The sequence below is a fragment of the Manis javanica genome, chromosome 2 (genome assembly GCF_040802235.1).
Source record: "Manis javanica isolate MJ-LG chromosome 2, MJ_LKY, whole genome shotgun sequence".
NCBI lineage: Eukaryota > Metazoa > Chordata > Mammalia > Pholidota > Manidae > Manis > Manis javanica.
In genome coordinates this window covers 65,582,686-65,608,187 of record NC_133157.1, presented here as the reverse complement: position 1 = coordinate 65,608,187, position 25,502 = coordinate 65,582,686, and the positions used below count along the sequence as shown (strand labels likewise).

The following is a 25,502-nucleotide window of genomic DNA, read 5'->3' as shown; positions in this document are numbered from 1 at the left end:
ACCGAGTGCAGTAGTTGTCAAATCAGCGGCAGGACTTGTCTTCTCAGTGACCTATAGGCCCACCCGAAGAGCCAGGGTGGGGCCCACAAATATGCATTTCTAGTAAGTTCTCAGAGGATACTGACGCTGTTGGTCAGGCCCACCTTTGAGAAAAAGTGACCGAGGGAATAAGAGGTCCTGTGAGGCAGTGTGTTTTCCCAGTTTCTCTGATAACAAGAATCACTTAGGGATGAGTGTGAAAAAGGCAGTTTTCAACTCTATGTCAGACTCACTGAACCAAAAGCTCTGGGGAGTATCCTGGGATGCTGTATTGTCAGATTTGGGGAAACACTACTGATGTTGGGTAAACCCCTCAAATCACCATGGGACAGTAGAATATATTTACCACCCAAAACCAGTCTCCTCATCCATTGCATGCTTTCGTCCTGTGACTCCCTTAGCCCCTAGAAGTATATCTTCCTGGCTTCATCTTCATTTTTAAGTGAATTTTAGGCCATCCTTTGAAAACACAAATATATTTTTTCCAAGTGTCAAATATATTGTGCAAAAGAGATACCAGAATGCCTGCTTTTTGACAACTTCTGGAGTTTTATTGCCTTCCCTTTTTATAAGTATAGTCACTGTGTGTTTGTGAGAGAAATAGGAGGAAGGGAAGGAGAGAGAGGAAGGAAAGGAGAGGGAGAGGGGGAGAGACCAGACAGGAAGGGAGGGAAGGAGGGAAGCAAGAAAGAAATGTGAATTTCTAGCAAGTTCCCTGATGATGGTGAGGCTGCCAGTCCGGCACCACACTTTGAGAACCACTGGGATAGAGTAATAGTCTCTAGCATAACACATTCAACTCTCCTGGGGGGCTTTTAAAAATACTTCTGCCTGGTTCCATCCCCAGAGAGCAATTTAACTGGTCCATCGTGGGGCCTGGACAGTAATTCCATAGATTGGCCAAGTTGTGACCCACCCACTACTGTGGGTCAGTCAGGATGGAAGGTAACTGGTTCGGAAGCATAAGGCCTGATGGGAAAAATAGGCTAAGTCAGTGCCTCTCACACTTCACTGTGTGGATGAGTCACCTGGGCCTCTCATTAGGGTGCAGATCCTGACTCAGTATGTATGCTGTGAGGCCCAAGATTCTGCTTTTTAATGAGTCAAGGAGATGCCCCTGCTATTGGCCTGGCTTCCACACTTTGAGTAGCAAAGGGCATAGAAGGTGTTAACATATGTAAATGCCTATTAACACATAGTTTTAATATTATTTAAAAACAGTGTAGATTGAATATAAGTATCATTGAGATGTCAGATACCTTAAATTAGAAATAACAGATACTTTGCTATTAATGAACGTTTACCTTCCTCCCGATGGCTAGAAATTTTTGTTTATGCTTCTATCCTATACCTGTAGTTTCAGACAAACATTCGGGGGTTAATTTTGCTTTAGTACAATACAAATATACTACAAATATACTAGCAGACCCTTCCTCCCCCCTAATTCTCCATCTCAGTGTTCCCTGTCTGAGTGTGGAGATCATGACTTCCAGCTTCCACACTGCCCAAGAGCCTGCACATTAGCTATTAGTGCTCAGGAGGTTCAATGTTCAGTAATGGCCCAGGGCCCTCATTTGGGGAGCTGATGGCCTTTGGCTCTGTAGAGCTGTCAGATTGCACACGCTTGGAGCCAGCTTCTTGGGACATAGTTTTAGCCTACGTGTTTGGCTTGAGCCCACCCTTTCTGTGCGGGGTTAGGGCTGAAGCCTTTTCTCTGGCAGGTTCCAGTTTCTGACAGTTTTCCTAGTGTGGTCAGTTGAGACATTGCTGTCAGAGTCTTTTCAAAGGGGAAACCAGAGAAGCAGGGTAAGGAAGAAGGGTGCCTCTGGGTGAGGAGGAAGGGCTTTAAGTCCCCCTGCCGACTTGCAGGGAGCCTGGATTCCTCAGGCTGCTGCATTTCCAAGCTGAAAGTGGTGGAAGTGTTGGGTGATTGACAACATGTGAGGTGATTGACAACATGTGAATTGGCCCTCGGAAGCTATGCCTGTGGCCTCTGACCATTTGAAATTGGTGGGAATGGCCCCAGGGGTCCTCGCTTCCCATGATGACCAGGGAACAAGGCTCTCCCTCCTGGGCATGCCTGTCATTGGTCAGGCTGTATCTGTACTATTATCTAAAGCATTTCACAGTGGATGGGATGTTGGCAGGAAACAAGGATTTTTAGTCATTTCCTATTTTTAAATAAAATCTCCATGGCAGATGCCAACACCCCCACCCACACACTGCACCCTGGTGCTTGCCCGCCTTACATGGGCAGATGAACTTGAGCCGTACTTTTGCTAAGTCACGAAAACAGTGTGCTTGTCCCAGCAGGAAAGCCCCTGACAATAGAAAAGCAGAGAATGTTCTGAGTCTCCTACATAAAAAAGAGAAAAGCTTAAGTGAGATTTATTTCAATTAAAGGAAAACAACATTCAAGATTAGCTAGAAGAGCTTGTATCTTATGTTAAAGACAACTTGAACTTGAAGGTGGCTGGAACACAGTAGATGCTAGTTCTGCCTTTTTAATTCTCTGGATTCAGTTTCTGGTTCCAGCTTTTCCCATAACAGTTTTCAATTGCAGTGTGTATACTATACTGACAACACAGTTTAACATTTTGGGAACTCTTGTCAGGCAGCAAATTGTAAACTATCTCCTGAGCTTAGGCACTTGACCTCTTTTAAGTTTCTCTTAAATGAGCAGGAATTTGTTCTGGGGAAAACACAAGAACATCTGGGAAATTTCTGTTTAGCATAGCTAAGCTTTTCTGCTGGAAAGAGTAGAAAATAAAATTTTTAAAAATCAAAAGTAAAATCAAAGTGCTGGTTATATCTTCAAAGTGAAATTCTCTATGTGAAGTCTGAGTAAAGCATTCCTGGAGCGCCCAGTGTCCTTTCCCCACGATAATATAACTAAAGAAGCCCCACCTACCTCTCCGTAAGGATAGTGAGAGGCCTAAGCAAAATACTTAGACATCAGATTGTTTATTTTGTTACTCTTGGGCTTTAAAGCCGTCAGTGATGTTACTTTGCACTTAGAATGAAACCTGTTCTCCTTACTATGGCCAACAAGGCCCAGGAAATCTCATAATCTAGACTCAACTCCCCTCACCTCTCAGCCCAAGCTCTTTCTCTCCCTCTTAATAAACTCAGTTGTTCAAATGCACAAAGCTTTTTTACTGCTCCAGAGCCTTTGGACCATTTTGATTTTTTGATGAAGACCACTTCATCAATTTGTATTTTCATGTCTTTTGGCATGCCAATCTCAAAAATAAATAGCCAGGGATTTTACTAGCAAAGTGAGTTTATTTGGGAATAGTAGAGGAATTGCAATTCAGGACAAAGCAAACTATGGCAAACCATAGACAAGTCTGAAGAGACAAAAGGGAGGTCAGTTTTTACCAAGTTTCAGGAGGAAATTGGGAGAGAGGGAGTGTTGTTTTGAATAAAAGTTCAGTTGGAGAAAAACAGGAGTTTGAGGTTGTGGTGGTTTCTCATTGGCTGGTTACAGTCTTGGTGCTGGAGCTGGGAGGTGATAAAATCCCCATGTGAAAAATGCCCTCCCTTGTCAAGATAAGAATTATCTCCCTTTTTTGCTGGTTATGCAGCTTCAATGGTAGTACGGGCGTGCATGAGAGCTCCCCCTTCAGGTTTTCTGACTGTTTTAAATGAGGGTTCCTTTACTCATTTTTATAGGTGTCCTGTGTAGAACTCTTCTCCAAGCCCTTGGCCTTCAAGATCTTCTGTTTTCTTCTAAAAATTCTGTAGTTTTATTTTTGTTGTTGTTGTGGTTCCACAGTCAAGATTATAATTCATTTCAAATTAGTTTTTGTTTAAGGTGAAAAGTTATGATCAGGGTTCATTATTTTACCAATATATGGTCAACTGCTGCAGCACCATTTTTTGAAAAGAAATTTATTCCTTTATTGAGTTGTTTTACATGCCATTGTGGAAAATTGTGTGGTGCATTGTGTTGGTCTGTTCCCTGGGCCATTCTCCTCTCCCACACTCTCCCATTTACCTCCTACCCATCCCCAAATCTCAGCATCAGTGTCCTTTCCCTAGAGATGCCTTTGCTCTGGATGGACCACCCATTCCCATCCGTCTCCATAGCCTCAACTTTGAATCCTAAAACCTTTGGCCTCCATTATTCTCACCTGTCCTTTCTTTAGCTAAATGCTATGGCATTTTAGTGTAATTTGTTAATGATTTGCTGGTATGTGGATGTGATTCCTGCCAAAAGCCCCAAGAAGGCAGAACAGATTCCATTTTGTGCATCACTTTAGTGGCCAGCAGTGTGCCTGTTACATGCTGAGTACCCAATCAATATTTTTTGAATAACTGGATGGAAAAAAAGTCCGTCTTCCTAGGGGAGGTATTCTAAGTTACTTGGTACCATTTTCTTAAGATCAGAGGACATTCCTGGCTCTTGGAGCTTTAGGACTTAATTTTTTCCCAATTAGTCCATCATTTAAGCAGCAGCTTTGAGAACCTCTGGCCAGCATCAGAGTCACCTGGGGAGTTTATTATAATGCAAACAGCAGGCGGCACCGCAGTTCAGGATTCACTCGGTGTGGGATGGCCTGAGAATTTACACTTCTAAGAAGTTCCCAGAAAATCAAGCTGGTGGTCTGGGAACCACACTCTGAGACCTCAGTGAGGGTTAGGAACCTAAGGATGTTTTATGATCCCCTCTTAGTCACATTCCCTAGAACCCTTACACTTGTCAGTAACAGTGTTGATTGGTTTTAAGAATAATCACAGAAAATATCATGTAAGAATCCAATCCCACAGGCATTAAAGGAAAAATGTTTGCTACAGCAGTAAGTGAATGAGAAGTGCACATTTTAAACAAGTAGGACGTGGACAGAAGCCTTCCACACTGCACTAAATCAATTCTCACATCTGGGCTGTTACATTTGTTTTTTTAGTATTTGAATAGTTGAAAGCGATAACATTTTAACTCATGAACCACCACCAGTTGACAGCTTGCTGAGGAAGTGCAAGGGATCACTAATATGGACATATTTATAAAATCAAGGTTTAGGTCTCTGCTGTGGTCTGTTTTCCCTAAGTCCTTTGAAGATGAATGAAAGCAAGTTAATAAATACTATTTCATGAGCCTCTATGAGCCACCAAATTAATTTCCTCAGAAATCAGCAAAAAATGTAAGGGTGGTGACGTTTAAAAAAGCAATGCTTCCATATCCTAATTTTCATTTGTCAGCTCTTCTCCAGTCTTTTTTGCAGACGAGCAGCTAGTTTTCAGGTTAGGTTGTTATGATCTGATAAACTCTCATTTTCCAGAAAAATTTCCTGGAAAGAAAATTTGCCAGCACCGATTCTCTCTCAGTGTTCAGGAAGCTGTGTGGGTTCCAGCAACCCAGCTGGAGCAGAGCCACTGCAAGCCTCTGAAAGTATTTGCAGGCTCTGCGATGAGTTTAACCTGTTTGTCAGCACCATTGCCCTCTGCACACTGTTGGAAGGATACTGATGTACTTTCCTGGTGAAGAGGGCATATGGATGGGCAGGGAGGGTCTGTGGGAGGGCTGGACACACCCTACCCACTTTGGTGCACAAGGAGGCAGATCTTAACAGGGGAACTCATTTAAAATAAGGCAGAAAAGATAGGTAGGGAATTGGATTTAGTACAGCTAATCTGTTAAGCACACTGAGAGCATAAATTATCTTTGGGCTAAAGCACAGATCTCTAGTTAGATTATTTTGGGGAAAGGGGGTGATTGGGCATCTGCTTTGTCACTGCTCTATCCCCAGTGCCAAAAGCAGTGCCTGGTACATCAAAGGCACTCGTTAAACGAATGAATTTATTTACTGATGCTTCTTCCATATTTTCTCTTTATTACCTGCATTTTAACTTGTTCCTGTGATGTAAGTACTTCCTCCAGCCTCCCAAATCTTCTTCTCCAAAGAATAAGGTTGCAAATAGAGCTATTTGAACAAACATGGCATAATATGTCTCTCATGGACAAAACCCGAACTTTTTTCTACCTTATAAGTGAAAGCCAGTATCCCAGTAGGATTCTAATTTAGATCTTGATTGATAATTATTTCCCTCCACCTATACCCACCCAATACCAAGAAAACTGCCTGCTGTATTTGAAGAGGCTAAATGGGGTTGGGTCATAATTAGGTAATTTGGTTGCAAAAAACCCAACAACTTTTTAATGCTTCCCCATAATTCCTTTGGTAGGAGCCAGTATCAGAAACCATCAGAAGATAATCTGATGATGAACTGTAAGCAGAACTTGCACTCAGACATACTTTTAATTAAACACTTGACAGAAATATGTGGACAATCATAGTGTATAATAGCTCAAGTAGTTTTTTGGATGACTGAACTGCTGACTTATTTAACAAAATAAATGAGCTATCCATTTTCTACCAGGGTGTCTGTGTGTGTGTTTCAGTTTGGTTTTTTTTAGATTTCTGGTTAGCAGCAGTGTCTTTATGTCATCTTTGTCTCAGGCAGTTCATTTATGGCTGAGTCCTCACAGAAGCAGATGGTACTCTAGCCACAGCATTACTTGCCATGCACTTTGTCTCCTGCCTTTGCTTGTGCTGTTCCTTCTGCCTAGAATGCCCTTCCAGCTTTCTCCCCGTGAAAAGCACTCATTCATCCTTTTAGACATAGGCCAAGTGGTCTCTTATGAATACTTTTTTTGGCCACTCTGACCCTTTTTGGGCAAAGTAAGACCACCTCACCACCTCACTATCCACTGAACTGTGTACACACTGCTGTGCTTGGGCTTTCTTCTTTAATTGTGTCTCTGCTTCCAGCACAAGTGCATGAACTTCTGGGAGTGGCACAGTGCTTTAGTTTATCTTATGTGTCCAAAATAGAAACAAAATAGTAGCTGGCACAAATTATAGGATGTTGTAGGTCTTTAAAACATGTTAAGGTAATTAAAATATAGCCAAATAGTACTTGAAAAGAAATAGTCTCAGGTGGTAACAACAGTTAGGTTAGGATTGTGAAACAGTAAATACTGATTATTTTTTGCATGTTCTGTCTTTTCAGGTTTTAGGTAAAGTTATTTATATGGCTTCCTTAATTTTATTAAGTGAAGGAAAAATGCTGTAACATGTTACAAAAGACATTTTAGAACTTCCACATCAAAATGATTGTCTCCCCTTTCATAAATGTCATTTTGTGCAGCAAGGTTCTTGTCCCAATTATACTGCCCTAATTCTATCCAGGTTTTAAATTCTTGTGATTCCACTGAGAGCCTCCCACCTATCCTCAGTGTTGGCAAATATTTTTCAGTTGAAAAAGTATTCAGTTTTTTGAAAGAGTCAAATGACATTTATAGCAAAGTCTAAGGAACAAAGTTGATAATCACGTGGAGTCCAGAAGAGTGTAATGACTAGGTACCAAGACACTTCCCATGCATCACGTAAGTGCCTTTTCAAGCTCTTAAACATATAATCTCAAGGAATAAAGTTGGAAATGTAATTGTTTTATAAACAATATTACATACATTTCTAAAGCATAACTTTCTGTCTAAAAGGAATCTCAGCAAAGCATCCCTGCCATAAGCATGTCCATCCCTCAGGTGACTACCTTGGAAGGGACCCCACTGTGCTGTAAGCTCCTATTTGTTAAAGGGGCAGTGCCCTCACTCTGACACACACCACAGGGGCTGGAGCCTGAGCTCTTAGGCGGAATTGCTTAGCTCCACATGCAGCTCTGTCACTAAGTGGGTCCTCAGCAAGTTCTAAACCTCCCTGGGCCTCACTTTCCTATCTGTAAAGTGGGGAGAGAGGATTTTAGTACTTCATAAAGTTGTCATGAAGTCTAAATAAGGCAACAGCTGTTAAGTGCTTTACAAAGTGACTTGAGCATAACATAATTACACCATTTCTAAAGGTGCACAATTTTCACGTTTTACTTGGAATGAGGATGGGATGCATCTTACAAATAATGTAATTTTTAGAATGCATTTTATCACTGTTTAGCAACATCTTTTTTAATTTAGTGGTACTGAAGATAGTGGTGTGCCTTTGAGCAGATGACACTTCAGATACCAGTCACTCATAGTGATGAGAACTCCAGTATCACTGAGTGTCACTAGCATTGTCATCACTGATGCCTTCACCATCATCTTGGTCCTAACCAGGGCAGTGGTGTTTGATTGGTTGGCAGTGGTCACCTGGAGTATATATCAAATCTCAATTTAATCTCTTTGTTTTCATTGATGCATTCTTAGAGAAGATGTAGAGAGTTCTTTTCCACATGTTTCCTATTAAGAGAATGCAAAGTATTCATGGAGTTAATTCTTTCAGGGTCTACATTAGTCTCTGCACCATACTTGGCAAACCACTAAAACCTTCTTCAATGCAAATCAGTCCCTTGAAATAGAGTGGAGACAAATTCTTAATTTTCTCTATTGATGCATTTCCCTAAATCCTTTTAAAGAAGTGCTTTTTCATAGGGAGCAGAGCTAAGTGACCATTGTACCACTTAAGATTTACTGGTTTGCAGTCTTCTCTGAGGCAGAAAAGCAGTAGTTTATTGATCAGTAAAAGAATGGATCGTGGCCAAGCCTTTGCTGGTTTAGACAATGCACTGACATGAGAATCCACATATCATTAGAAAGACTGAGTTCTCACACTTTCAGGCCACCTGTCAGGCATGCACAATAACTGGGGAACATGAGTACACAATATAAAATGGTTGTTTTTGCACAGACACTGCCAGGATCCACACCCAGTGACAAGCATGTCTTGTTGTTTTACCAGTGATATGCTTGTAGTTCCTAATTTTAGGTTTCTTCCTCATTTTGATTTTATTGTTCAATTTGGGAGAGGGTGGGACAGACCAAATTGGATCTGAGATAAAGATCTTCTGCCAGGTGAAAGCAGTTCAGTAACAGGAGAGGACCTTGGACCAAAGTTTATGAAGCTTGACTGGAAGATTCTGGGCACATCTCCATCCAAATACCTTGACACATACCTCACCCACCCACCGGTAACACCTGCAGCTTGTTTCTTCTTGCCTTCTGTTTGCCCTCAAGAGTTTAAATGGTGGTATTTACAAGCCATTATGAAGCAAATGTACAGAAATAAAGGGGTAGAAAGGTGCTAGTAAAGGTCTTTGCTTAACAAATTTTGTTGTTGGCTTTTAAAAAGATAATTGCTGAGTAATTCTAGAAGCTGGGCTCCTTTCCTTTGCCCCTTCATCTCCCCACTCCTCCTTCAGTCTTCCTGATCCCCACCTTTTTTTTTTTAACAAATCTACATATTTGTCAGACATATATAGTCATTCCTAAAAATAATGCTCACTGTCCCCCTAAAGCCTGCCTGTTGATCAGCCAGCAATGTCTGTGCACAGAGGTCATTGCTGTCCACACTCAATGCTGTGGGCCTGAACCAGCTTCTGTTCAGAGAGAGATTAGAGCCCAGAAACTGGGCACCAACAGGGAGCTTAGTGGCCTAGGTGGAAGGCTGAGCAGCCAGTCTCTGCGGGTGAGCTCACCGGTAGTCCCCAGAGCTGGGAAATGCCGTGCAAAGGAGCGCGCCTGCCAGTAGCAGTCTGTGAAACACCCCGTCCTTCACCGTTTGCACAGAGGTGCTTCCACTGTAATTCCCTTTGAACTGCAGTGCAAATCCATTCAAACAGTGAAGGAAATTTCAGTAGCTCTGTACCAAGAAATTCTCACCTTGTGTGATCAAAGCAGTCAGCCATTTCCTCTTCCTTCCTTTTTATTTACTTATATTTCTGACCTCTTACAATCTCCATGTCTGTGGTCTGAGTTTCCTTTTGCATAACAGTTTTTAAATGCTTTTTTCTTTCTCCAATGCACTTTAAAGTAAATAAAGCCAGAGTTGACAGGAAGTACCTAATGTTTCTTTTTTTAATAATTATTATTACGAAAGTAATAAAGGAGCTAAAATCATCCATAATTACATCACCTAACAGCAACCACAATCAACATTTTGGTGTATTTACTTCTAATTGTTTTAAATAAATGTGTAAATATGTGCACATATTTCTAACAAATTCAGTTTATGATAGAACACAGTTTTTTAATCAATGTACTTTGAGTATTTTATTCAATGATTCAGTATTAACTTACCTAACTGTGCAAATTAATTTTGTAAAATAATTTAGCTACCTATGATTAACAGATCTTAAATGACTTCAGTGGCTGTATTAGAATCCAGTATGTAGGGATATGTTATTATTTTCACATTCTCCTGTTGTTGTGAGACCATGTGGGTTTCTGAATTAACACTTTAATTCTCAGCTTGGAAACTGTTAAGCTCAAATTCTTTAGGTTTTGTGAGTCTGCCATTAGTATTTGGGCACACTGGAAGGGGACTGCTTCTATCTGCGCCAGTATTTGCTTCCCTTGCCAGCATTTTTCAAAAGGCTCATTCTGAAAAAGCAAAGTTTGGAGCAGTGCTCTTTTTCTGTTTTTGTTTTTTGTTTTTTGTTTGTGTTAAATTTTGTGACTATAATAGATCTTGTAGCAATCTCAGTTCACGTGTAAGTAGAGAATCAATATAAAATAAGAAGTGTGCTGCCCAACACAAATCCTAATGTTTCAAAACTATGTGCTGTGCTATGTCACTTGAAGTGCATCAAACAAGACAATGGGAGCTCCTGAGGGTTTTTTTTTAAGAGGGGGACTGACTCGATCAATTTATGTTTTAGAAGACTGGGTAAGTGAAAGACTTGATATATTTCAAAAAGTTCTCATGAATTCAGTGTTCTAAAAAATGTGAATATTTGGTGCAGCAACTGCTTTGAAATTGCATTCAAGTAAATGAAACTGTTGAACCAACATTTGGAAAGGAAGATAACTTTAAAAACCAAAAATAGTGTGGAAAGTGCTACAGAATGATACACATGTGCAGATCATTTGCATTTGAGGGCTAACTTCCTAAAGAAATTACATTGCTGGAGAACCAGTGTTAGCCCCCATGGAAGTGTTCTGTCTAGAGCCCGGCTTGTTATGTCCAGGGGTGCATCTGGCTGGTCATCTCTGAACACCTCGTGGCCAGATTCAGGGCAGCCACCACTTTGATCCAGAGGCTGTCTCCCTTATTCTGTTATGCTCTCCTCATTAACAGTCATCTTTGTAATTAGAAGTCAAAGGTTTAGTGTACATATTTTTAAACGATGCATTTTGATGGAGCTCTCTTTACTGTTGCAGGTTGAATGCATTTGGGAACTCGATGCATAAAATTTGCATGACTTCCCAAACCTTTCTGGATCTGTCATTGGGTTCAAGCCAGCATGGCTCACATCACAAAGGTTAACGGCTGTGCCTCAGGTAACTGTGCTCTGGAGTGTGTGCATGTGCATGTGTGTGTGTAAGTGTATGTCTTTGTGCAAACTGATTTCTTATTTTTAAAAAAATGTTTAGACAAAGGCATGTTGCTTAGATAACTGGGATTTCAAAGCAATTTTCTGTCTAAGTTGTGTTTTGTTTTTTCATCTCTGAGAGGATTTGCTTTTATCATTGGTCTTTATATACAGAAGTTGGTTAGGTAAATTATCACCCACATCAGTTCCATTGGAGTGTTGAAAGATGAACGTGAAATCCTGAAAGCCGATCCAAGTATCATGTGTATACTCCTCTTGCACTTCTTTATGAAGAATCGAATGATGGGAGAGGACATGAGTTTGGATGCTGAAAAACAATTCGTAGCACCTACTCCCAAGCAGCTCTGTTTGCAACATGAGGGATGAAAAGGGCATTTTCTCTAAAGAGAGGAATATGAAGCAAGCCATATTATGAACCACAAAGACTTGTATTCTCAGTCTTAGTTTGGATATATTAGAGACCTATATAGTTTGCACATCTAGTCCAAGATTTGGAAGAAATTTATAGAACAAATACAGAGAAAAGCCTCATAAGAGACAGTATATGGAAAGATATGACCGCCTCTTCAAAACAGTACACCAGGTGTTCCTCCCTCTTGTGCATTACCAGGATTCTGCCAGAGAGGCCAGAGGGCTGAGGCCCTGAGCTGCATGTACAGGAGCAGTAATTGTGTATGTGGCCATTCTTACGGAGCACCTGAGTCCCTCTGGCTCTGAGCACTGGAGGAGGGAATAGAGTGAGGAGACCTGCATTCGGGTCCCACATCCAGCGCTATCCATGAAGTATGAGGCAGGACTATTTCTCCATTTGTAAAACATCAGTAAATATATCCACCTGCAGGGTTTGAACCAATGAAAGCACCGGAAACATACTTACAAGTGCTATGTAAGCTGTAGAGCACTTTTAAATACCAGGGCAGGAGGAAGAGACCTCTGAGTAGACATATACAACACATACACATACATGATTTTCAGTTCCAGCGACCCCAGCTGCAAGCAGCCCCTCTGGCGAGAATGCCATAGCTTGCCCCACACCAAACCCAGGTGAAGTCAACTGTTTCATCTGGAACAACTGATCTTCCTCTGTCCATTCATTGCTTGTCATTTCTGTCACCCAGCTTCTTGGGACTTTCATAGTTTATGTTCAAGACTGCTGTCAGCGAATGACATTATCTCATGTTTAAGGGACACTGTACCGTGGTGCCCAGGAGGCCTTGCCTGCTCTCCCACACAGGCTGCTCACAGTGCTTCTGGGAGATTGTGCTCTTGTCAGCGTCACCGCCTCTGCCACCCCCTGGGACATTGCAGAGAAGGAGTGACTTCCCTAAGGACAGTACGAAACATCAGGGTTGTTTCTTTAGTGAAACACCTGATGAGAGAAGAGCTGGAAAGACTGTGCAGTTTCTTGAGTGTTGTGGGTTGGGTGGTTTCAGCCCCTGTGATGCCATGATCTCCCTTCCCCTCCTGCCCTCACTCAGAGGGAGGGGGACCTGGACTTACCGGGCGTCAGGGCCTCAGCCCTCTGGCGTCTCTGGCAGAATCCTGTCTTCAAAGATTTAGATACCTACCCCATTTGCCCCTAATGCATTTTCCAGCTTGACCTGGCCTGATGTGTCCCTTTTCTCTGTGTCCCTAAAGTCTGATAACCCATGTGCAACCTCTGTTCCTCTCCCTACTGTCCTGCCTAACAGATCCAGGCATTGAGCTTGGAAGCAAAGGAAAGCTCTCTGGTTTGTGATTTCTGGAGTATCAGGGTATGAATTCTTACTGCAGACAGGTATCTGGACTAGGTAAGGGAGAGTTTTCATTTATTCTGGTCACATAACCTCTGTTAGACTGTAAGCAAATCTGATTAGCAAATCAGTCATGCACAATTAGTTTAATTTTATGTGTGTGTAAGTGTGTATATATATTATATACATGTGTATATTTGTATACACACTATACACACATGTACACACAGGTACATATATGTATATACTATATATACATGTGTGTACATATAATGCTCATTGTAGAAGATTTTAAAATATAGAAGTTTAGTATTGTCTAAAAAACATAAAACAAGAACACCAAAAATAGCTGTTTTGCTCATTTTCCATATAGTCTTTAAATTTATGTATTTCTCATAATTGGGATGATACTTATAAAAATCATTATTTTAAATCATTTTCTTTTCCCACTTGTATTACAAAAGAAGTACCTGCCTTTTTTTTGGAGCCAAACTCAATGCAAAAGTGTATGCTGGTTATACATATACTATTTTTAAATATAATTTACCTAAGAACATTTAAAGATGGGATAAAGAGGGCTTTATGGCAACTACTAAGGGCTGGTTACTGATCTTTCCCATTAGAAAAAGATAAATAGTTGAGTAGTTTAGTAGAAGTCTTAAATGTGGAGTAACTTACATGTTTTCTTATTTTTCTAAAGAAAAAGTACAATGTTCAGTATGTTTTCTTAAACTATACTTCCCCTAAGTGTGTTATGCCTAAAAGGGATGCCCTGCCCTAAAAAAATCACTGCTTTGAGCTCCATAGAACAGGAGAAATACTGTGTGTAGTGGTCAGTGCATTGACAAAAGAAAACTTTTCATGGGCTTAGGAATAAAACAGAAGCAAAGAAGATAGCTGGGAAAAGCTCCATTTGGCCAAACTGTGCCCTTGGCTGCAAAACACATCTGAGGACTGATTACCCCACATTCACATCCCTGGTTAGAGTTTAAACTGGATAAGAGGCCATTCACAAGGCCCTTTATACTCTGACTCCCCAATGAGTCCCTTCAGTCAGATTGGATAAAAGGTACTGATTTGAAAAGAAGAGCACAAAATTAATGATGTAATTTGTAAAAGTTATTATGATACATTTCAGACATGTGTAATGCGTAAAGTTTATATAATAAGCACCTATGTACATATCACCTAGCGTAAGAAATAAACTTTACTAGTACATGAAAATAATATTGAGTGCCTACAATATACCAGGTGTTTTTCTGGGCCCTGAGGATACAGCAATGAACAAAGCAAGCAAAATCCCCCACCTGCAAGGAGTGTACATTCCGGTGGAAGTTGAGGTCTCCTGTGGACAGAGTATCCAGATAAAATTCAGGACATACTTATACTAAAAATTATTTGTTGTTTATCTGAAATTCAAATTTTACTGGGTGTCCTCTATTTTTATTTGCTAAGCCTGGCCACCTTACCAGCGTACCCCTTCCAGATTGCATCTTCTTCTTCACTGCTGATATCAATCATTTGTCACAGTGTGGTCTGTTTTTCCCCAGAGCCTTCATCCAGTTTTGTTTCCATTAATTTAAAACATTTTATTATGGTATAACAAAAGGTACCCTAATGTCATTTCTAATCTGATGGGGAAGGATCACTCCAAATTGCTTGGGACTGTTCCCTTTTCTTATAGCTAACTAGGAGGTGAATGAAGGTCATTGGTTGGGAAGATTGCTGCTGTATTTCCATAGTTTAGGGATAGGACAGCCTACTTTTTCCCAAATTTCCAGTTGATGTTTGTAAACTGGATGCACTGACGGTACCCTTCTGAATGCTAATTAGTGCTGTGAAACTTTAATTAGAGGTTAGAATTTCTTTAGAAGCCAAATAACAAGTGGCTTCCTTGTCAGATGAAAATAATAATACCTGTTCTACCTTCTTCACAGGATTGCTGAAAGGAAAAAATAAAACAGTAGCCCTAAAAACACTTTTCAAGGTGTAAAGCGTGGGTCAGATGTCAGGGGAAATCCCTGTCCTTGTTCTGCTCTGTCTTGAGCGCCTGATCTAGCAAACGGCTGTTCAGCCATTGTGCTTGGCCATCAGATGCTTTGAATTTGGGGCAAGAACTACGTTATTGTCCTGCACCTATCAGTTAAACAAATAGATGGGCATTATCAACTGACCTTATTTTTTAATTTATATAACATTTAATTGTGACTCTGTAGAACTTCATATAATTTTTTGCACATGGAGTGACTTTATATGCCTGCCATCACCATCTTTGTTTTTGCTAATACTTGCCTTTGCAAGTTGATAGTTTTTTCCCCCTCTTGCTGTTTCTCTTTCGCAGCCTAAATATATATATTTTTTTCCTGACAAATATATATTTACTTAAGGTACTTACTGAGCTACATTAAAAATTTGGTTGTCATTTTAAATTAGCCTAATACAGTTCATAGAATATTGTTACCCTGGTCAGTTACTTGGCTCCAGGCTTTGTCTCCATGTTGATCTTAAATGAGGTACAAAGGCCACTGATAAGACCCGGTCGATCAGACAGAGGCAGAGTCTCATGGCCAAGCAGCTAGAATGCTGCAGCGCAGAGCAGCCCAGTCCCGGTTGGGTAAATATTTTTTCTGGGCAGGGGCAGTTCTCAAACAGAACTCTGAGCCCACTGTAGTGAACCTGACAGCAGGACTGTGTGCCGCTTGTCAGTTACAGGGCAAGACCTATTTGCACTGACTGGTCTGGCTGGAACCAACCCGGTGTTTTCTGAGACCATCTGTACAGAGAGTCAGAGCACAGTAGAGTTGGTGAGTCTGAGACCTGCCTGCAATAGCGTTACTCCGAAGGCAGAGGGTTAGCTGCTTAGAAACTGGGGTTCTTTAATTTGGGGGCATCCTCCATGACCTTCCAGGATGTCCCGATTCAGTCTGCAAGAGAATTAAGTGTGTGTTCCTCTTTGTGCTTTGCATTCTCTCAGAAGTGGTGTGTTCAGTGTTAATCAGCAGAGTTGCTAAGAGGGTAAAACAAAGCTGCCTAACATAAAAACATAGGTAAGAGCTAGAAGGAGTCTTTTTGATTTTGCCTGTCCAACCTCCTTTCCCTGTTTTCAGATGACAGAATACAACGTGCCCAGCTCACACAGTTGGTTAGTGGCTAAGCCAGAAGTTAAATATGGAGAGTGTTTTTCCTTTGTTCAAGACATTCTGTTGACATATTAAAAATCGGAAGTGTGGTGGTATCTGTGAAGTTCTTATTGGACAGGTCAAGGACACTATGTATTTCAGAACTACAGTGAAACTTCAGAGTAGAATGGTTTCGAATCAAATGTCTTCCCTCATAAGGGTTATGTTGACAAATTATTTTTTTCTTAGAGTGAATTATTTCATAGAGCCAAATTAACATATTCTGATACCTTGTATGTATATAGTACAGCATACCATTTCATCCTTTATTTGATGTGTTTAATAATTGTATTTAATTAGATCATGCATTTCAACTTTAAATGAAACTTAGTTATTAGTTTATTGAAGGTTAATTTTACACTTGCATTTATAAATGAAATTATTTTCTTACAGCAGTGGTGTTTGAGAAGATAGTTAATTTTTTAAGTAAGAAGTTGGTACATTTGAGTTTCATAACTTAAAATGCCAAGACTACCTCAAATAGGAGACCCTGGGTTTCTGAGTCTTGCCTGTCTGGTTAATTTGAACCCCAGAATTCACCCAGCCCTGGAGAGATTCTGTGAGTCCCTTGTTGGGCCTTGCCTGTTTACAAACTCTCAAGGCTTCGGTTTTAACCTTTAGCCAGCTTCACCTTATAAGCTGTATTGCTCCAAACCTTGAGCGAGTCATAATGGGTTAAGTGTCTGATTTCAGGCAGGGATTAGCCCTCCTGTTAAGCCGAGGAAGGATGATTTATCTTGCAGCGAGTACCAGCCTACTTGGGTGTGGAAAGGATAGAATTCGGGCTGCTGCTAGTTCTGGGTGCTGGACAAAGGTACCCTTTGGTTGGAGATGTCTGCCCAGATGTTCTGCGGGTGCCAACAAGAAAGAAAAACCACAAAATAAAAACCCAACAGGGAGATTGACTCTGTTAAGAACTTGAGCTGTTGCCTTCATTCTGAAATGGCATACTGAGGCAAAGGATTAAAACAGCCCTTCCTACAGGGATTTGAATGTTCTGTGCCCTGCTCACCCGCAGGCTTCCTGTCGTGAGTATGGGCCTTATTTCCGGTTATGTACTTCCCCTCTGTCTTGAAGGACTTGGGTGGGCTGGCTGAGCCCATCACAAGTATAGCTCATCAGCTTCCTTTTCCAGATTGGCCTTTTCCTGTGTCCCAGGTAATTCCTGTTCATCTCCTTTGTGTAGTTTCTGAGAAAGTTTTGTATGGGCTTGGAAAATGAGTGACTAAAGCTCACATCTTTCTGCTTTGGGGTCCTTTTCTACAAAAGGCTCTTTGATTTGATCTGCCATGAAAAAATATTAGCATACCTCTCGAAATCACAGAGGAAGTAATTTCTTGCTCTTTTCTGACCACATAATTTAAAAGTTGCATTGAGTAGACTGCTCTAATAAAAGCTTCAAGGAAGACCCAACCCAGAAATTAAATTGGTAAGATTTATTCAAACAGTTATAGAAATTATAAGTCAAAAAAGTTTTTTTTTTTTTTATGATTCTCTTTTCCCTCTCTTGGCTTCTCTGATGGATATTTGTGGAGTGAACTGCTGTAACTGCTTTACTCATTTCCATATGCTTTAGAAAAAGTATGCTCAGTTTGAGAAGCTAAGCCTGGTTCTGCCTTTGCGTTGCAGCTCATTAGGAAGCCTGAAAACTAAAAGTTTTTAAATATGCAGCCCATTTGTGTGTGTGTGTGTGTATATATATCTCATTAGTGATCTCAGCTGGTATTTACATATGGATAAGTGATCTCACAACTTAGGAATAAGCATGCAGCTATTTTAAGGATTTTTTTTTTTTTTACCATGACCAGATTTTTAATTCTGGCATTTCCAGGAGCAAGCCACAGCTGAATATTCAGATTCAATAATATTTCATAATTTTCAGAAGGCCGTTCTAACCACCAAATAGAAGAGCAGAACTATAGACATGAGGGGAAACTGGGCCAAGGAAAAAATTGTTGGATTCATGGGAATTGTTCTTCTCCTGAAGGTTAAATCTTTATACTTTTACCCCATCTTGTTTGTGACAAGCCAGATCTGAGTGATCTGTGACATTGCTCCCAGCTGGACTGGAGGCTGTGGGCATGGTTACAGTTTCACCATATAACCCTTTATTTAAAGGAGGTGGTACTAGAGTAGTTTTATGGAAGTTTATGGAAGCAATTTGCTAATAATAGCTACAAGTATGAAGTTTATTTTAGGTCCTTTTTCATGATTTCACTTAATTGGAATGTTTTCTCTCTGAAGGATCTTTTCTATTTTGGACATAATGTCTGTGAGGTATGATCAAGAGATAGCTGTGTGATTTTCTGAATTTAGTCTCAAAATATTTGGTTTAGTTTGATAAATCCCAACAGCTTTGCAAATAATTTTATGAAAACATTGATTCAGCCTGCCTGGCCGGATTTTCCTGGCCCTGCCCACTTCTCTGAGGGCCTTTCTCTCTGTTCCATCAGCTGTCTTTTACAGGAGGCACCTCCAAGAGTCCTGGAAGGAAAAGGGGAGAGTATTCCAAGACTAGAAATACAAAAGAGGTTGAAAGATGTGATATTTCTGGTAATTCAGAAGCCCAACTGGTGAATACTTTTAAAACCTTAGTCTTACTTACTTCCTTTTACCTTAAACTAAGAAAAGTCCACGCTTCTCTGTTCTCAGTATGTCCCTTGTCTAAGCCCATATATCCACCAAGGTACAGCTGATTTACTTCTTTTCCCAGCATTCCTCATTCACTGGGATGTTTCATTCAAATCAGGGGCTCACCATGGAAATGCATTTTGAGGCAGCCCATTTGGCAAGTATCCCCCCAGCAGTGAGGACAAAGACCGACTTGTCCGCTCATGACCTGGTAGAGGAGGGAGAAGCACCTGCTGCCCCTTGTGTGGCATATACTGGGGCTTCACCTCTTCAGGGGCTGAATCAGCCTGATGACATACCGGATTCTGCAGCGCACCAGGGCGGAGACCGGGAAGTCTGCAGGCCGGGAGGGGAGGAGGGAGCGGTTTGCATGTCAGACCATTCCAACAGTGCGGCTTACAGGAAAAAATTGCAAAACACTGAAGCCCTGTGCCACCCGATGTTTCCATTAGCACCGTGCTTTACACAGCTTCCAAATCTGCCCCCGGGACAGCCGTTTGGCCTTCTGAGAGGAAATGGTCACATCACATCATAAGCCTGTGGTTGGTTACCTGTCAGCTTGTCCTGTAAGGAGTCCCAGCAGGCCCTGAGCACTGCCTTCTGGGCTGTGCCGTGTCACACACAGACAGAGCTATGGGTGCTCTGAAGGGGGTGCACAGGTGTTACTTGGGCACCAGCAGTCAGCACCCGGAACTGACACCACTCAGCGTACTGACTTAAATGAAGAAGCGTGTGACAAAATCTTCCAGAAAGGTAAAGGACCTTAGAGCTGGGGCTTTTTCTATGGATATAATTCGCTGGTTTCCTGTCCTCTGAACACTTCAGTGATGAAAAAGTAGACTTTCCAGATAGTGGTGAATTTAAATCGGGGTGTAGTTCTGTGTCTCCTAGAAGGAATGATGCAAAACTTGGTAGAAATGCTTCAATTCGATGAATTCATTAATTCAGTAGCTTGCTTTTAAATGACTGCACAGAAGCACATTTGGCACAAGGGGAGTTGTTTTCCTTTTCTATGTAATGGACCAACCCCTGTGACCATTGCTCATTCTCACCACTTTGTGATTTTGTTTTGTTAAGGATGGCTGGCAAGATTAAGGAGCATTGAGCTTTCTATACTCCTTTATTCTTTCCTGTCGTTCCAAACATTTTAGCTCTCACCAGCTTAAATCTCTATAATTATTCCCTTCTCTTGGTTCTGAGCCTTTGTTTTTGGCCTTACTTTGACAGAAATCATGGTCTATTTCTGTTCCTTCAGTTTTGATGCCTACAGGAATCACGGTGGGCCCTCCCAGCCCTCCATGGCTCCAGGGAGTAGACCAGCTCTGTCCAGGAAGTTGTGAAAGAAGTGGGGGCTTCTGTACCATCCCAGTTGCTGTTCTCTGGTCCAATCATACCCTCTTCCCTTCCCTTCTAAGTGGCCTTGTTCAAAGCACTATTATCTTGACCTTTAAGTTTTCCCACATCTACTACTATAAACCCTTCTTATCCTTCAAGTCCTGCTTCCTCTCTTACCTCTTCAGCCAGTGTTCCCAGATAGTCCCAGTGGGAATTCACCCCTTCCTCTTCTTTCCTCCTAGAGAGCCTTGTATTCTGTTAAACAGTTGCCATCACCTCCTTTTAATTAAGAGTTATGGTTGTGTGCCTCGTAATCTGTAAGCTTTGTGGTCTTAAGAGGCAAGAGGCATGTCATTATCATCTTGATATGCCCATTGTGGCTTCCTTCATATTTAGAGTCAACAGGCTGAATGTTGAATCAACAAATATTTGCATCACACCTACTTTGTGCTGGCATAATGCTGGGCAACTAATACAGAACAAAACACAGGCACATGCCTGCTTAAGAATCTGTGGGGTTGGGTGTGCCCTGCCAGTTGCCAGTCCTCCCGTGTTGCACCCTTGGCAGTTTTCTCCTAGCCCGTTCGCCTGGCTGTTTTTCGTGAATGAGCAGGTGGCTTTCACTCTGTCACGCACGCTTACTTGCTTTCTTCATCCTTTAACCTCACCGCTAAGTGGGTGTTGTACTATCTGCTTTCTGTCCGTCACATGCAGGCGTACAGTGGTGCTCTCTGTGAAATGCCTCGGCCTCCAGGCAGAGGCGACCAGGTATAAAGTGATTGTTCAGGAGGCCCTGGAAGGTTCTTTCTAGTTCCCATGGCCTTTCTTCGCTCCTTTCTCTGCTGGTCAGCAGCCCAGCCAGAGAGAGAGAGGAGGCGGGGCTCCGGTTCCCTTGCTTTGGGCTTATTACCTAACCAGGGTGGTACCCTGGTTAAAACTGGATAAGCACCCCACTTGGTGACCTCTAAGGTGGAATATGGCTGATTGGTCTACTCTCCTTCTCTCCCATAGTTTTCTGGGGAAGGTTTCTACAGATCTATCACCCCTGTTAGGAGGAAATAAACTGTCCCTCTTGTCTATTACTATTTATAGCCTTTATAATCTTTGTAGTAATCTATAAAGTTTTAATTCCCTTATCCCCTGCCCAGTTCATTTTGTCCTTTGGCCTTTTTAAATGTTGATTTTAAATCTCAGATGAAAATATATTGTGAGACAGTCTTTTGTTTAAATTTGATGAACATAATTATCATGGGGCAACCTAGACTATAACGCAACCCTGCCATGTAGAAATGACTCCAGTTGTTAAGCCTTAAACGTGTTTGGGGAAATGCTTTTTGCTGGGTAAGGTCTAATGACTAGGCTGATTGGTCTAATCTAAGACAGGATTTCCTGGCCTTTTAAGAGAGGCGCGTCATGCATAGCGTCCTCTCCCTGATTTCACTCTCCTGACTAGAATCTCACCCCTCCCCATGGGGCACACCCACCTCAGGTTGATGGTGGCCACTCTGGGGAAATCTCCACTTATGTTAAGTTTTAGAATCAGATCCTTCTAAGCCAAGCATGTGAAAGAGGAGGAGCCCTCCACCAACACCCAATGCTGTACACACCTACCAGGACAAGGAAGAGCGGGAAGCTCTTGCTGGACCTGCCCTCCTGAACCCCTTTAAGCTCTGTCAGCCCCCCTAGGCTGTGATGGCGGTGGGAACAGAGCCATGGTGCTGAGCCAAGGACTACACCTGCATGCCCTCCTCCCTGCAGTGAGCTTGGACACCCAGCTTTTGGTGTTTCACAGGTGTGAGAGGACAGGATGGGTCAAGTAGTATCATAAGGTATTTGAATTCCTTAGGGGCTTGTGGAGGGGGGGAACTCATAAATGCAGCAGAAATAAGCAGGCCTTCCAGGAGAGCGATAGCAGAGCATTCTGCTTTCAGTCTGTCTCTAAGACAAATACTTGCAGGTATGGGTTTTTGCACGTTAAGTTTACCTGTGAGAGAAATGGCAGTAGGGAGCCTGGGCTGCTGTTTTGGCTGTTGTCTTTGTCTTTATTTCTTAAATGAAACATCTCAGTTGTAAAAGAGCCAAATTTAAACATAAGCGATAAGATTAGTTTGCAATAGAACTAAAATGGTTTTACTAAGATGTTGTATAGTTTGTTCCAACAAGGACTCTTGCAGTTTGAAGTGAGAAAGAAAAAGTTGGCCCCCTGGACAATGGGAAAATGAAAGGGATGGACACAGGAATTAGCACCGGCGCCCAAATGGGTACTGTGAAGTCCTTCCTCAGTGTCACACTGAGGCCTGGGAGTATGTTCTGTTTACCAACCCAAGGTTTTGTTTTAACTTGAATTAACTGCCAAGACTTTTTCAATCAGGTGACTTCATATAAAAATTCCACTTTCTCCGGCTTCTCTTGTAAAGTCCGGAGATGTGGCATCTCTGGGCATGTACCCCCACAGGGCCACAGTCAGCTGGAGAGGACAGGTGCTCTCTGGTTAACCGCAGCTCCCTCTCAACCCCTTCCTTTCCATTACTCATCTGGGCACTGAAGGGATTTGAATTTGTGGTCTGGACCCTGAGAGCACTTGAATTGCTTAAAGGGCTGCCCCCAATTTGGCTGTCACCTTCCTTTGACCAAAAGGAAGAACATGCTTTGAATTGCAGATTCTGCTTGGTTGAAAGCTGAGGTTTTCATCCCTGGCTGCTGCAGAGTCCTCTGGGGAGCTTCTAAAAATACTAATGCCCCTGGCTCCACCCCAGGAGATTCTGATTCACTGGGGTGGGGGTGAAGGGCCACCCAGCATTTTTAAGAACAGCTCCAGGTGGTTTGATTGTGCAGTGGGTTTGAGAACTTGTGCTGGGGGGGGGGGTGCCTGCTCTGGGAGGGTCCAGCCTTAGCACCTAAACCTTGAATGTCAAAGGTAAAATCTGGCTTGGACTCCTGCCTCCTCTGTAAAATGAGGACATGAGTGCAGAGTCCTTGATATTTTCATACAGCACTTTAAAGGGAAGCAAACACTCAAAGGAATTAAGTTGACTGACTGGCTCCTGGGCACCTGCAGTGCTGGAGGCATGACAGTACTTGGGGTGGAGAGGACAAAGCTCCTGTAAGCTTGCAGAGGTGTTAGCTGTGTGTGCACATTGGAGCAGAGGGAAAGCAAGTTGCTCTGAGAGCCTAGATGGAATTGGTAGCTAGAAGGATGAGGAGCAACTGCAGACAGAACTGATATGTTAGGTGGTCCTCACAAACTAGAAGAATGTGGTCTGAGAAGATCTGTGGGGCATATCAGAGGGCAAAGGAATGGTACCAGCAAAAGCATGGAAATAGCATACTCTTTCTCCTCCTCACCTTTAGAAATGCCAGCTCTCTTCCCCCATCTACCTATCTTTGCCCTCCTGGTGCTTCCAAAACTGTGGTTTTCAGCACAATGTAGCAGTTTGAGAGCCGTGGAGTAGCAGTGGGGACTGCATAAGCTTTACCCGTCAGATGCTGATAATCCTCCTGCCCGTAGAGAGTGACTGCAAAGGTCAGATGAGCTCATGCTAGTATGAAACACTTGGAGCAGCGTGGCCCGGAAGTGTGCACAGTGGATGGTGAGGGAAGATGGGGCAAGGAGACCATTGCGAGACAGATAAGCCAGGTGCCTTTGTGCTATGTCTGCGAGACTAGACAGGTGGTAAGAAAGGGGTAACAAGAAGAGGAGCATGCTGGGAGAGGATGGCAAGTTCAGGGTATGTCAGGAAGTATGCATCTCAAGATGTCCAAAATGTAACTCCCTGGTACCACTCACCACTTCATTTCGCTTTGGTTTTATCCCTGGACTGGGGGTCAGGCCCTCTGGAGAAAATGTCTTGAAGCAGTAACCCTGTTCTGTAAGCATCAGACGAGCTGTGGGTTCACATCCACTGGTTTGCAACCCCCAGCCTGGGGATAAAGACCATGTTGGAGTGCTCTCAGCCAGCTGGCATCGCAGAAGTCTTCTCCCTACAGTCAGTCCATTTCCCTTCTCCCTGGGAGTCGCCTTTCTAGCTAGTCCCCACCTGTCAGAGGAAAAGCCCAGAGTGTAGCTTCATCCTCCCAGATCTTGTTTGGCTGCTTTTTTTATACATACAGAGAGAGAGAGTAAAGGCAGATAGGTGTGTCTTTCTCCTAACAGTGGGGCCCTTTGTCACTGACAGTTTCCAGGCAGAAGCAGCTCTTGTCATTCTTCTCCCATCGCAACCCTTGTCATCCTTGATAAAGAACTAGACATGTATGTGCATACAGTGACTTTTTCTGCTAGACCTCACTTTCATAGAAGCTCACTTACAAAGTAATTGCTTCCCACTGCTTTATAGAATAATCTATAATCTTACAAGCTTATTACTTAATATTTAAGTTCTTACTTAATATTTATGAAATAAAAATTCAGCAAACTCTTTTGCAGGATTAAGAAACATTGCAGCAGATGTTTTCTTCAGTTTAATTTTTAAGATCAAGACTTTTCATATTAAAACTTAGTTTAGAATATAATAGTGTGACTAAATAATGCCAGAATATTCTCAAAAGTGCAGAGACAAGAATTACTCTGTTAAAAGCAAATGATGAAACAAGTCCAAAGGAATTTTTAGGGTGATGGATATTTTCTAAAACTGGATATGGTCATGGATGCACAATTGTACACATTCACTGAAACTCTCAAATTGTACACTTAAAATGGGTGAATTTTATGGTGTGTAAATATCTCAATAAAGAGGTTTGTTTTAAGTCCAAAGGAAAAATTAGGCCTAACTCAAATCTCTTGTCTAATGTAGTTGCTGAGTAAATAATTTGGTAGTTGCTGGGTAAATAATTTGGAATTATTTAAACCATATATTTAAAAGTATCTGGCACTTGCACATTTTTTCTTAGTTTGTTATTTCTCTTTGAATCAGTTTATTTGGTGTAACACAAGCCCAGATGAGTCTCACATCATCTTAAAAAGTTTGATCTTTGTATCTTCACATGGAAAATGTCTGTCCCCAAAATAATCATTTTTAATGCATCCAGCTGCCAGGTGCAGACCCAGAGGATGGAATGAGAAGGCAAACGGAGGGAGGGAGGTGTGTGCAGGTTAGAAGATGAACCAGTCAGACTAGGCAGATCAGCAGATGCTTATAAAACTTTGCTTCTCTCCATGTAGCTGTTACGGTTTGAATTTCACAAAGCAGGCCATTTAGAGTCATTTCTAATCTCTGTTAATCTCTGACTTATTGTTCTGAACTGGCTTTGCTTGTTT

The 25,502-nt window shown here is 41.9% G+C and overlaps 1 protein-coding gene across 2 annotated transcripts in view; it reads left to right on the top strand.

Annotated features, from left to right (window-relative positions):
• KANK1 (KN motif and ankyrin repeat domains 1) overlaps positions 1–25,502 on the top strand; it is a 179,434-nt gene that overhangs the window by 113,873 nt on the left and 40,059 nt on the right. Inside the window, exon 3 of one of the 2 annotated variants that reach the window (XM_036991128.2) lies at positions 11,198–11,317. In XM_036991128.2, coding sequence (XP_036847023.2) covers positions 11,281–11,317 — 37 coding nt within the window. In that variant the 5' untranslated portion in view covers positions 11,198–11,280. Of the gene's footprint in view, positions 1–11,197; positions 11,318–19,512; positions 19,667–25,502 lie in introns of those variants that run through there. The other variant, XM_017674331.3, reaches the window with a different exon arrangement.